Below are 12389 nucleotides of genomic sequence, written 5' to 3' on the forward strand. Positions count from 1 at the left end.
ATGTGGTGATAACGTTGCTGTCTTTAAAGGGACATTCCACATTTTTTGAAAATAAGCTCATTTTCCAGCTCCCCTGGAGTTGAACATTTGATTCTTGCCACTTTGGGGTGCATTCGGCTGATCTCCGGGTCTGGTGCTACCACTTTTAGCATAGCTTAGCACAATCCATTGAATCTGATTGGACCGTTATCATCGCGCTAAAATATAACCAAAGAGTTTCAATATTTTTCCTGTTTGGGGCTTGGCTCTTCTGTGGTTGCATCGTGTGCTGGGACCGACAGAAAATTAAAAGCTACGTAGTGATATTGCGCACTGCCCGAAAATAGTCCCCTTGGTTACTTTCAATGGCAGGGGACTATTTTCAGGCAGTGCGTAATATCACTACGCCTGCTGCAGCCATGTTACATCAGCAAAGTCCTTGATTATTAAGCCAGAATGAGAGTATAGTTCCTAGCCATATCTGCCTAGAAAATCGCAACTTTTGGTTTTCTGTCGGTCTTGGTGCGTGATGTAACTACAGAAGAGTCAAGTTTTAAATGGGAAAAATATTGAAACTCTTTGGTTATTTTTTGGCCTGATGCTAGTGGACTGGTCGGATTCTGTGGATTGTGCTAAGCTATGCTGGAGGTGTGACCGCCGGACCCGGAGATCTGCTGGGTGGATTCCGGGGCGGTGGGAGTCGGGTGTTTGACTCTGGCAGAGCTGGAAAATGAGACTATAAAAAAGTGGAATGTCCCTTTAAGGAGCACTCAGTAATTTTATATTTCATTATTTAGTAGTTTTAATTAAAATTAAGAGTACATCAGTCTTGTGAATATGCATTAGCTGCTACATTCTTAGAGTGTCCCATTTGTCATTTTAGGTTTCAGAATGGTACCTGACCAGCAGCAAATACAACAGCTATACAAACAGAATATGTTTATATGCACAAGTAATCAGCAAACTTCACGCATCTGTGCTTATAGGTGGCATTAAAATTTCCAGGAACACTGGGAAGATCCAAACAAAACCATACTGAGTGCACCTTTAACAGCAACTATTGATAATGTAGTTGAGTAGTACAGATTGATGTAAGAAAGCATGTTTTCTCTTTCTGTGCCATTCTGACATGTTCTTCCACTTCAGCTCTGTCTCTCGTCTCTTCGGTTTCATGTGCATTTCTCTCTCTTTGCTATGTTATTTTCTGTAAATGGCAAATATAATTTCGTCCTTACCAGGGCAATGCTGATGTCCTGTATGGAATCTCTGTCATCACTTTTGCATCTTTTAGCTGTGCTCCATATGTCCCCATGTGCTGGATCTCTTTCTGCACTTATGCAGAAACATCAAATCAGACTGGTGTCAACAGACAACAACAAAAGCACAAACTGGTTCATGGACAAGCAAATAAACTTAACTGTACTTTACTTTTCTTGGATGTCACTTGAGGTATGTGTTGTTGAATGTCAAAGTAGACTTGTGCAGACATTAAAATGGTTGTCGAGAGCTTTACTTTTATTAAAATGTTTTTATCGATATGTCAGAGAGCAAACTGAAAAGCATAAATAAAAGAGATTTATGGAAAATATATTAAAGTTGTGAGGGGCAGCTTTGTACCTGTTTATATGTTCAGTTTTTTTCTTGTATCTTGGCTTATGTGTGATGTCTTAGCTTTGTTTTTTGTCTGTTTGCCAAACCAAGGATTCAGGGTATGCCCTTTGACCCCCATAGTAAAAGGTCATCTAGGATGGTTGAAAGAATGACAATAGGAATTCCCTGAAGAAGAGGAAGGGGTGAGGGCATTCTAGTGACCTGAAAGAAAATCCACTGGTTTTTTGACTGTTCTGGAGAGAGAGAAATAGAAAGAGACTTGGACCCTCTGGCTGTTCTGGTTACAATAATGTTAATGCATTAATGCAATCATTTATTGCCTCCTTGGGGAGTTCTTACTTCCACCGGACATCAGGAGATCTACAGACTGGCTACATATACCTCCAAGTCCAGGAATGCACTATTGATTGGTATTTGAAGTCTACAAATAAAGTTTAAAAGAGGAACTGTAAGAGTACTTTGCTTGTGTTTTTAATGCAAAATCTAATCAATGCAATAATCAATTTTCAAAGAAATTTGTTGATGTGAATAGGAGAAACTCTAGTACACATTGTCTATTGCGGCCAAATGTACAGTTATTTAAAGAGTAACTAAACCCTAAACCAACTTCTTTTAGTTACTGATCTGTAAGAATGGGGCTTTATTAGTGCTGTTCATTGATTTTAGTAAGTTTTTTGACATTTGGATATAAAATGTTTCAATACTACAATATATGGTGTAAAAACGTCTGAGGTTTTGTCTCTTCAGGTTGAACGGTGGCTACTGCAGTTGAATTTTCCTATTGGATGTTGGGTCCAAAAAATACCTTGTGACGTTAGCAGGTTCAAGCTCACCACGCCCTTGTTATGATCTCACCACACACTTGCCCTGCGTTCCAGTTCGTTTTTTGTACCGCCCCTCAGAAATAACATGAACATGAAGTGTAGATATGTAGCATGGATGTGTCATGATTTACTTAAGACATCAACACATATGTAACTTTTACACATGTAATTGTTTTGACACAATCTTTCAGTGCTGTCATGTCCACCATGTTCCCGATATTTTCCCTGTAGTTGCTTTTAATAGCATTGCCATGGAAGTGAAGTGTGGTTGCTAGGTAACTGGCTGGCGTCTGGAAGCTTATTGTGGCTGTTGCTTCCACAGACGAGTCGAGCACAGGATCGACGGACAGAAATGCTTTAAGTGTTGTGTACAGTATATGTGTTAACTTATACGTGTGTAGTGTGTTTGTAATCAGTTAGTCGACTGCTGTATATTACGTCCATGGTCTGCTGTTTAAAAAGTACAGCCCAAACGATTTGAATAAATTAATGCCATAAATTATCATATAGGAAATTCATTGTCGTATTTTGAGGTGTACACTTGTTTTCTCACACCCACAACGTTTTTCGTGCTTGCATTGTTACCTCTGTGTTCCCCAGCTGGGAGAGGATTACCTCAGTGTGGTATCTTCCCATTGTCCTCTGAGAGCATTCGCTGAGGAGGTAAACACAGACGTGAGCGAGCGTTTGTGTGCGCGCACGTGCCCCGCTTCTTGTTATTGTCCACAGTTATTTTATATTCTCTAAATAATAACCATTAATTCCTTTTTAACAAATTATTTGATAAAACATGACGTAACGTTATATGTCTTAAATTAAATAAAAATGTGTTTGTGTGCTTATATGAACATAGGCCACGCCCCTAAATAAATCGCTCTAGGAATCCATTGCGTCAAATCATGGCAGTGCGTGACTTGGTCGACATCTAGTGGCTGTTATTAAAATGTACAAGGTTTATTCCGTTTTTGTAGCTCATTTTACTATTGTGACATAAATAAATAAACAAAATAAATAAATAAGCCATGTTTTCTTTTGTTAGTGTAGCAAACAAAGGAAGTAAGGAAACTTGGTTTTAATATAAACACATCATTCCTTCAATTGTAACAATTATTTTAATAAATACTCTTAGTGTTCCTCACACAGGAAATAAGGGGTGGGTTTGTTCAACCCCTGCACAGAGAATTACCCTATACAAACGATAACAAGTAAGAACACAAAAACATGTGCACACAGCCGCACACACACACGCAGTCATACTCAATTTTGGACAGTCAAAAAAATACTGTCTACCATGTTAACGGTTCAGCACAAAGAATTCGAAAACCCTCCAGTGTTTTCCCAGGACAGTTCAGACCACCAGCAGAAGATCCTGAATGTCATGCACAAAAGTTACATCATTTATGATGTCATGACGTCATGTGCCATTACATGACAGTGTCTTTCGAAATTCTCTCTGAAGTGACTCGTGATAAAATCCTGTGTATTTTGCTTCCTTTTCAAAGGAATTGTTGAATATATTTGAGGAAGAACATCATGTGTCCGTTTAAAAAGGCGAGGAAGTGTATGTCTGGCTGTTTGGTACACCGTACACGGTCATAGGAAACAGGTAGTACACGTTTACTCTTTATTGCAAATTGTTGAGAAGAAGAGAGGTTTTTCAGATAGCGATGGAGGGGAGGATAATGTTTTAGCATTTGCTCATCCAGTTGTCAGTCAGATTGACATGCACTCAAACACATCCAAACGCAACAATTAATACCCTTACAAACAGAGAAAAAGCCTCTGCATTGAGCACAGCCAATCAGATTTAAAATAATAGTTCACCTTTATTTACTCACCCTCAAGTCATGTACTGATTACTCTTTTCAATACAATTACAATAAGGTTTTCAACCTATAAAATGACATAAAAGCACCAAAATAATCCTTGAAATTTTGAATGACACGAGAATGAGTAAATCAAGACTGAACTTTAATTTTAATCCCTTTAAATTTAACATTTGGACTGCTCTCACATTCTGATTAGGTCTTGCAGAGAGTCCATGAGATGGTTTATTCCCCAAAAGAAAAAAGATATATAAAAATCTTATAGTACACCTATTTCTGTAAAGTGTCAATATATTACACAGAATCCAATTTGCAAAGAGAATCCTATGCCAATGCAAATAACTGCATACACAATTCTCCTGATACACATAAAGAAAGCATTAACTTTACAATGAACACACTGGAGGGAGGAATGATGCAGAAAAAGTTGTCTCCACAGAGATTATAGTAAGGAGCAGACGACCCTGTGTTAACAGAGATTTGAACAAACAAGGAAGGTCACAGACCTACAAAGATACATGGGTGTATGTAGACTGCCCTCTGCTGCTCCATGGCTAATAAAACTCCTCTTTGGAGCACATCACCCACCATAGGCTGGCACTAAACCAACCAAACTGTGTCATTGTGAAGCCCCATTAAGCTTGGAGACAATGAGTCATAGCAGACAGGCCGAGATAAACAAATCAAGGACATTTATCTCCTAACTGCATCTCAACCTTTCTAGAAAAAGTCTGTCTAGCCGCTGCAAAAGGGCAGATTTTACATTAGAGCTGCCTGCCACAATACATGGGGTGTTAACTGATTTTTAAGACCACCACAATGTGCTGTTTAAATTAGTTTAGACTGTGGGGTCTCAATCTTTCTATGAGAAATCCCGACCGCACAGAGCACTCTTTGCGTGTTGTCCACACAGGGGAAGCGTGCTGTCCTGGGACTGGCCTTCCATGTCCATGTCGAGAAGGCTTTGATGGGCAACGCCGACCCCAGCGCTCACCCCGCTGTCACCCGAGCCCAGCGGACTATCACAGCTGCTACCTGGAGATGAACTGAGGGTCCGTGACAGAGACGACAGCTTCCAGGGGTCAGGACGTGCCCGAGCGGGGGTCGGTCGGGGTCGGGGGGCAAACTCAAGGGTTTTGGGTCGCTCAAGTGTACCTGTGTGACCTTCCGGATCTGGGGCGGGAAGTGGAGGAAGTGGAGGAGGGGGTTTACGGCGATGGGCAGGGGGATGGACGATAGACGGGTCAGGTAGGCGTGGAATGTCAAGAGTTTCACGAGAACCTGGCAGAAAACAAACAAATGTTTGTTAAAACTAATTTTCTCAATAAAAATGGGTATCATTGTGCAAAATATACTATTTAAAGCTGCAATATTTCGTTACAACAGTAAGCTTATAATAATAATAATAATAATTAATAAGTTGAGCTGTCAGGGCAGATTTAATGGGAAATGTTTTTCAATACACGTAAACATAAAGTTCATAATATAAATGTAACGTAAATATAAAGTTCAGCGTAAAGTTCATAAAACAATCGGCAATTATATTTTTCAAATAGCTTTCATTAGTTTTGTCGATTTTGGGTTGACATGTGACCTAGACATTCTTATAAGATTCACCCATATGCATTTAAAGGATTAGTCCATTTTCTTAAAAAAACAAACTCACCACCATGTCATCCAAAATGTTGATGTCTTTCTTTGTTCAGTCGAGAAGAAATTATGTTTTTGAGGAAAACATTCCAGGATTTTTCTCATTTTAATAGACTTTAATGGACCCCAACACTTAACAGTTTTAATTCAGTTTAAAATTGCAGGAGTTTCAAAGGACTCTAAACGATCCCAAACGAGGCATACGGGTCTTATCTAGCGTAACAATTGTCATTTTTGCAAATATGCACTTTTAAACCACAACTTGCACAATCACGTCAAAAGGTCACGGATGACGTATGCGATACTCCGCCCCAGTGTTTACAAGTTCTGACGTTGTTGTATGTCGAATGATACTAATTAATGTCTTTGTGTCAGTTTATTGTTTAAAATGGTCCGCAAATGTGTGTTTCATATATGTAACGCGTGACCTTTCCACGGCATTACGCAATGACGTGAGGTCGCGCTGGCGCGTCACAGAACCGGAGGTAGACGAGAAGTTGTGGTTTAAAAGTCCCTTTTTTATTTTTCTTGTCAAAAATTACAATCGTTTCACTAGATAAGACCCTTATGCCTCATTTGAGATTGTTTAGAGTCGTTTGAAACTCTGTTGAAACTGCAATTTTAAACTGCATTAAAACTGTTAAGTGTTGGGGTCCATTAAAGTCCATTAAAATGAGAAAAATCCTGGAATGTTTTCTTCAAAAAACATAATTTCTTCTCGACTGAACAAAAAAAGACATCAACATTTTGGATGACATGGTGGTGAGTAATTTATCTGGATTTTTTTAAAGAAAATTGACTAATCCTTTAAAGTTTCCTCTTGTGTCTTCAATCAGGTACAATGTTTGAAATATTTATTATACATGAATACATTTAATTGTGTGCTTGCCTGTGTATGGTGTGATGGTAGGAGCTGGTGTAGGAGGAATGGGCATGCTTCCATCAGAGGGGGTACGGCGGTGCCCAACAACCGTCTGTGCTCTCGGACGGATGGCACCATCAGAAGGTGTGCGTCGGTGCCCGCGGTTCAATGCCATTGCTGCAGAGACGTGCGTGGGTGTGAGAGACTGATTGGGCTCTCGTTTGAAGCTCTCCGCCTTAAGGTCCAGCAGAGGGTTTGACGACGGAGCAGGAGAGACCACCGGGTGGGCGCTGCTGGGGGTCGGAGCGAAGTCATCGGGGTCAGAGGGCAGCAGGGACTTGGTGGAGTTACAGTCAGAGAGGGAGGACAGAGAGAGCAGCGTCACGGAAGGAGACGGGTCCAAGGTGGGCAGGGTGGAGTCATGATGGCGGTTTTGAGAGAGGGAGAGTGACAGCGTGCGGCTTGGTGGAGAAGTGCTGCGTCTGAATCGGCCCGTGCGTTGAAACAGACCATCTTTCTTCTTCTTCTGCTCCTCTCGCAGCTCCTGCTCATCCTGATTCATCTGCAGGGAAACAGGAATGATGGACATAGAACATTACTGCATTAAATTATTTAAAAAATGAATTAGCATACTGACTATTAATTACAATGTACTAATCAATATTCCCCAATCCATTCTTGTTTACGATGCTACGTTAATTACAAATGAACTGGGCATCAATAAAACATCTATAGCCAAAAAATCAATTCTCCAATTTATCCCCATTCCTCTTTGTCTTCAAAACTAGCTCTACCATTTCTTATGTTAACCATTAGAAGCATTATACGCAGAGCAACTTACAGTTCATAACAAGGTATACATTTGATCGAACCCGTGACTACAGGATCACTTCATTCTCTCGTGTTGTGTACCTGTTGTCGTCCCAGCTGGAAGATGTTGGAACCAATGCCTACGGCAGCCAAAATGGAGGCACATCCCAGCAATAGCAGGTCACTCTTTTTTCTTTGGCTGCACCGTCGAAGTGAATCGTGTGAGCCTTTTCCTGGTCCCACCTCCTCCATGGCTCCATTACTGCTAAGTTCAGGGGCCAGTCGGGCTGGGGAGGTGTCTTCAAACTCACTGTGCTCCTCTACAAAGAAAGAGGATAGAGAAATTACACTAAATATCAACATCAGTTTGAAATGTGTTTGTCGTGCTGATGGTGGTCATCAAGTTTTTTGTGTCCAGCAGACTCACCCATTTCATTTAAGCTTGAGAATCCAGCTGTCATGGGAGCATGTTTTGGAGACTTCCCTAAATTTGGAGCACTGGAGGACCACACCTTTCCCTCTCCGAGAGATTTCAACCTGCAACAGAATGAGCAAAAAAGGGCAATTTAAAGTATAGCTTTGACCATGAAAATCAATGCTGCATTGAGAAAAACCTTTTCATTTGTAACTAAAATTCCAACTGAAATGAATAATTAAGGTAAAAGATCATGATCATCTGAGTAAAAGAGTTCACTATAATGTAAAAACTAACTGTAAAAACATACTTTATGAATTCCCTCCCTACTAATCAAAAGGATAAAAATCATATTAAACATATTAACATAAATTCCCACATTGACATATTAACAGTGCCTGTGTTTAGCATTTACAAGCTTTTCAAATTTGAAATTCAATTCAATTCAATTCAATTTTCTATTGCGCGTTTCACAGTTTTGCATTGTTGCAAAGCAGCCTTGCAGTAAATACATATTAGTTCACGCAGTATAGACATATGAAAAATACGTTTATGAAATATATTGAATCTATGGTATTACTGCAAAATAAATGTACATTAGCAATACCAACTGCAAAAACAATAGTCTGTAGGTTTGCAGTTGGATCGTTTTTAATCTCCCTGTAGTCAATCAACTTTTTTCAACTTTGAGCATCATAATATCATATGTAAAAGTTTTTCCTATGACAGTAATTTCTACATGTTTTAAAACTGCTTAAATGTAATTCCCTCATTAAGTATACGTGGATATAAAAATATGCTAATTAGTCTCCGCCTCTACTCAATCGCACAGCTCAGACCATAGATATGAAATGTGAATTTGTCCCCGCCTCCACACTTCCATACGTAAATAGATGCTATTTTCGGTAGTTTCAGACCTCAGACACATAACTTGGACACATACAGTAACACATGGATTGGTTACTGTTTTGTCCTATTTTCTTACTATTGTCGCTTCGGTTTAGGGTTAGATATACATAAAATGACATCCTTACCCAAACCCAACTCTAAAGGGGGTCGCACACTGGCCACGCAGCTCAGCGCCGCGCAGCGCCATTGTAAAAAAATCGAACACATTGTTTTCTATGAGTATACGTACACCGGCGCCACCAGGTGGCGCCTCTCCACACCGCCCAGCTTTGACGCAGGAAGTTGCTCAAATCCCCGTTGTGCCACACAGCGCCACTCACAAAGTTTAACATTAAAAAACATCATATTTATCCCAAATCATTAACGATTAATATTGTCTGCTAACGTATATTTTGCATTTTGAAGTAGACCCTATCTGACGAAGCTCGCGCTATTTAATGCGCACTTCCGGTTTACGATACCTCCTAGTTGTCCTAGACGCGACTCGACGCGACGCTGAGCTGTGCGGCCGGTGTGCGATCCCCTTAGTGGTACATTCACACCGGGCATAAGCGGTGACGCTTCCCATTCCCTTTTAAAGCAACACCAAAGAGTTTTTTTACCTTAAAATAACGTTTCCAAAAAAGTTTTAGTGGTTCATCCACACAAAACCAGGTGAATGTGACTTATTCGCTTTGCAGCTCTCTATCGGCCAAAACCGCACTAAAGAAGTTTCCAACCGTCAGGTAGCGGTCCTGTAGTTCGAGTGAAAACTACAAAAACTTGCTTTACGGCAGACCTACAATCCAATCAGAGCCAGCTATGCTTCAGTATTTACGACATTGGTAATGAACAATTACGCTTCTAACCTGTAGGGGGAGAAAAGAGCAATAAGTCTTTAGTGTTGCTTTAATGGGTGACGTCATGCGTTGCCGAACTGAATTATGGATCCGTCTGCGCCACGTCACTGCCGTTGCTCGCAGCAGAAGTTGAACATTCATGTGTGCGTCAGCCAATCAGATCGCCTTATGCAAATAACCTAGGCAGAGCCAGCCAATTACGTTTATGGAAGGCCGGAGCATGTGTTGCGGCCACTGTGATTGGCCGTTGGCCACAGTTCAGACAAGCCTTCAGTCAAGCGTTAACGCTTTCGCGCCATGTGAATGTACCGTAACCCCAATGCCAGGTGACAACTGTTTAAAGTTTAGAAAATATAAAATAAATCAGAAAAAATAGTATAAAACAATACTTAAAGTGACAAACTAACGCAAACACCAAATCTAACCCTAAACCGAAGCGACAATGGTTTGAAAATAGGAGAAAGCAGTTGAGTAACCAATTAGTAAGAAAGCCACGGAAAAGAAAGTCCGTGGTAGGGCCACGGAAAAATTTGGAGATCCGTGAGAATGCCACAGAAAAATTCTGTGACTATCCCACGGAACTTTGTGAGATCATGTTGCTTTTTATATATAGTCTACTTAAAACTTTTTTGTTTTCATTGTTGATTTTATTTTATTTTACTTGTTGATATGTTTTATCATTGTTTAAAATGTTAACATAATGTACATAAAAGCTAATATAAAAATATGTAATAAATAAATATTGAAATTTAGGTTATTATTAGAATGTGCTGTGGCGGGACACTCACAGACTATGTGCGGGGCAACCTATAGTGCCCGTGAGCACCATGTTGGAGACCACTGGGTTAGACTATCACACACTGCAAGTGTGAGTTCAAATTTAATGATGTGATTGGTTACGTGTGCGTGACGTGTAGAGCAAACCGGTGTGATTTCAAACCACGGGAATGAGTTGTCTTTGGAAAACAAAAATATTATGGATGAAATACTCCGCAATGGTGTTGAATGATGAATTTGCACATGTGGGATATGTGGAATCACCACAGTGGATTTTAAAAATAAATAAGTAATACACTGTAAGTTGAGCTTAGGAAAAATGAATAATCTATAATATGACTCTTTAAACTATGGTTTACCTGTCTTCTCCTCCCAATCTCTCTTTTTGATGGGTGGAGCTGGGTCCCCATGTTCGGCCCTTCTTCTTGGTTCCTGCCAGGTCTTCTTTCTTACGGCCTGTTGCATGGCCTACTGTCCTCCTCCCATCACTGGGTGTCACTAAATCATGCATGATGTCATTGAAAACATTCTATACTACTTTTGGATACCTTTAACATACTTCATGAAGCTACATAACCCTCCAATATACAGTACTGTGCAAAAGTATTAGGCCACTATCACCAGCTTTGTTGTTTTTGCAAAGTTTTAATGTCCATCCATATTAATTTTTCACTCTTTTTATTAAGATACAGACAGACAATACAGAAGGAAATATGTACACAAATTAAAAACAAAACAATTTTCAGAACTAAATGTCTTCTTCAGGCATCAGTCAGTATTTAGTGTGACCTCTCTTGGCACGAAACACATCTTGATCTTTTTTGAGGAGACTGAAGTCTTGCAGTCATTGGATTAGAATTAGAAATTAGGATTTCATTTCATTTAGGTTTAAGAGATCCTGCAGTTGTCTGCTATTGCTCAAGTGGAAGGGGAGTTTACCCTAAATACTTGACACTTCAGCTTATACTTTTATACTGTTTTTAATACTACATACACATTTCCTGTATTTTCTGGTTGTATTCTAATAAAGAGACTGAGAAAAAAATTATACATTATCACTACACAATTGCAAAAAGATCAAATCTAATGGTAGCATGGTGGCCTAAGACTTTTGCACAGTACTGTATACAGTACAGATAATTTCACAGAAACATGTAAGTAATAACAGTCTCATTTAGTCTGATTTAATCTCCTATATAAACCCAGATCAATGCATTGGACTCTCTCTGTTACTTACAGCGCATCGCTCTCAGACGAGGAATGACTCCCGGGCTGGCCGGAGGAGTGGTGCTTTCGCTTCCTTGACTTTTCCTTTTATCAACGCTAGGAGAAGCTTGCACTGTGATCTTATGCTCGAAACCTTTAGATAATATGAGAAAAATATATCTATTTTATTATGCTAAAAACATTCCTGATAATTTATAACAACTGCATGATATATAATAATCTATATATTTAGATACAGCAGGAAAGACTAACTACATTAATATTTATTTTTATTTTTCATTTAAAAGACGTAGATTACACCCATTACATATTCTGTAACCATGTGCAGATTCCCATTTCACCCACCAGAGGGAAGACTGATGCTGTTGCTGTCCCTGCCGAGTTTCAGCAGTCGGCTCTTTTTGAAGTGGCCTTTGCGTTTTTTTACATGCGGCTTCTCCTGGTACATTTGATGGATGATGATGTTGAGTTCCCTCTCTACAATGTCGATCTCCCGCTCGGCTAACTCCTGCTCGCGCCTCCTGAGGTGCTCCTCCTGCTCCCTCTGCTCCTCAGCTGCTCGTGCCAGTGCTTCTTCCCAAGAGCGCAACTCCTAATGCACAAGAGGACACTTACAAACACTTGCATAGTAATTGAAACCTGCGAAGCTGTAATAATCAT

At 39.9% G+C, this 12389-nt stretch overlaps 1 protein-coding gene across 1 annotated transcript in view; it reads right to left on the reverse strand.

Annotated features, from left to right (window-relative positions):
• Positions 1–3507: 3507 nt before the first annotated feature.
• Positions 3508–12389, reverse strand: part of map3k10 (mitogen-activated protein kinase kinase kinase 10) — a 33706-nt gene continuing 24824 nt past the window's right edge. Inside the window, exons 5-11 of the mRNA XM_055174737.2 lie at positions 12075–12321; positions 11740–11862; positions 10862–11000; positions 7990–8099; positions 7665–7882; positions 6780–7314; positions 3508–5521 (exon numbers count right to left, since the gene is read on the reverse strand). Coding sequence (XP_055030712.2) covers positions 5103–5521; positions 6780–7314; positions 7665–7882; positions 7990–8099; positions 10862–11000; positions 11740–11862; positions 12075–12321 — 1791 coding nt within the window. The 3' untranslated portion in view covers positions 3508–5102. The remainder of the gene's footprint in view (positions 5522–6779; positions 7315–7664; positions 7883–7989; positions 8100–10861; positions 11001–11739; positions 11863–12074; positions 12322–12389) is intronic.

The sequence above is a fragment of the Misgurnus anguillicaudatus genome, chromosome 15, assembly GCF_027580225.2.
Source record: "Misgurnus anguillicaudatus chromosome 15, ASM2758022v2, whole genome shotgun sequence".
NCBI classification, from domain to species: Eukaryota; Metazoa; Chordata; class Actinopteri; order Cypriniformes; family Cobitidae; genus Misgurnus; species Misgurnus anguillicaudatus.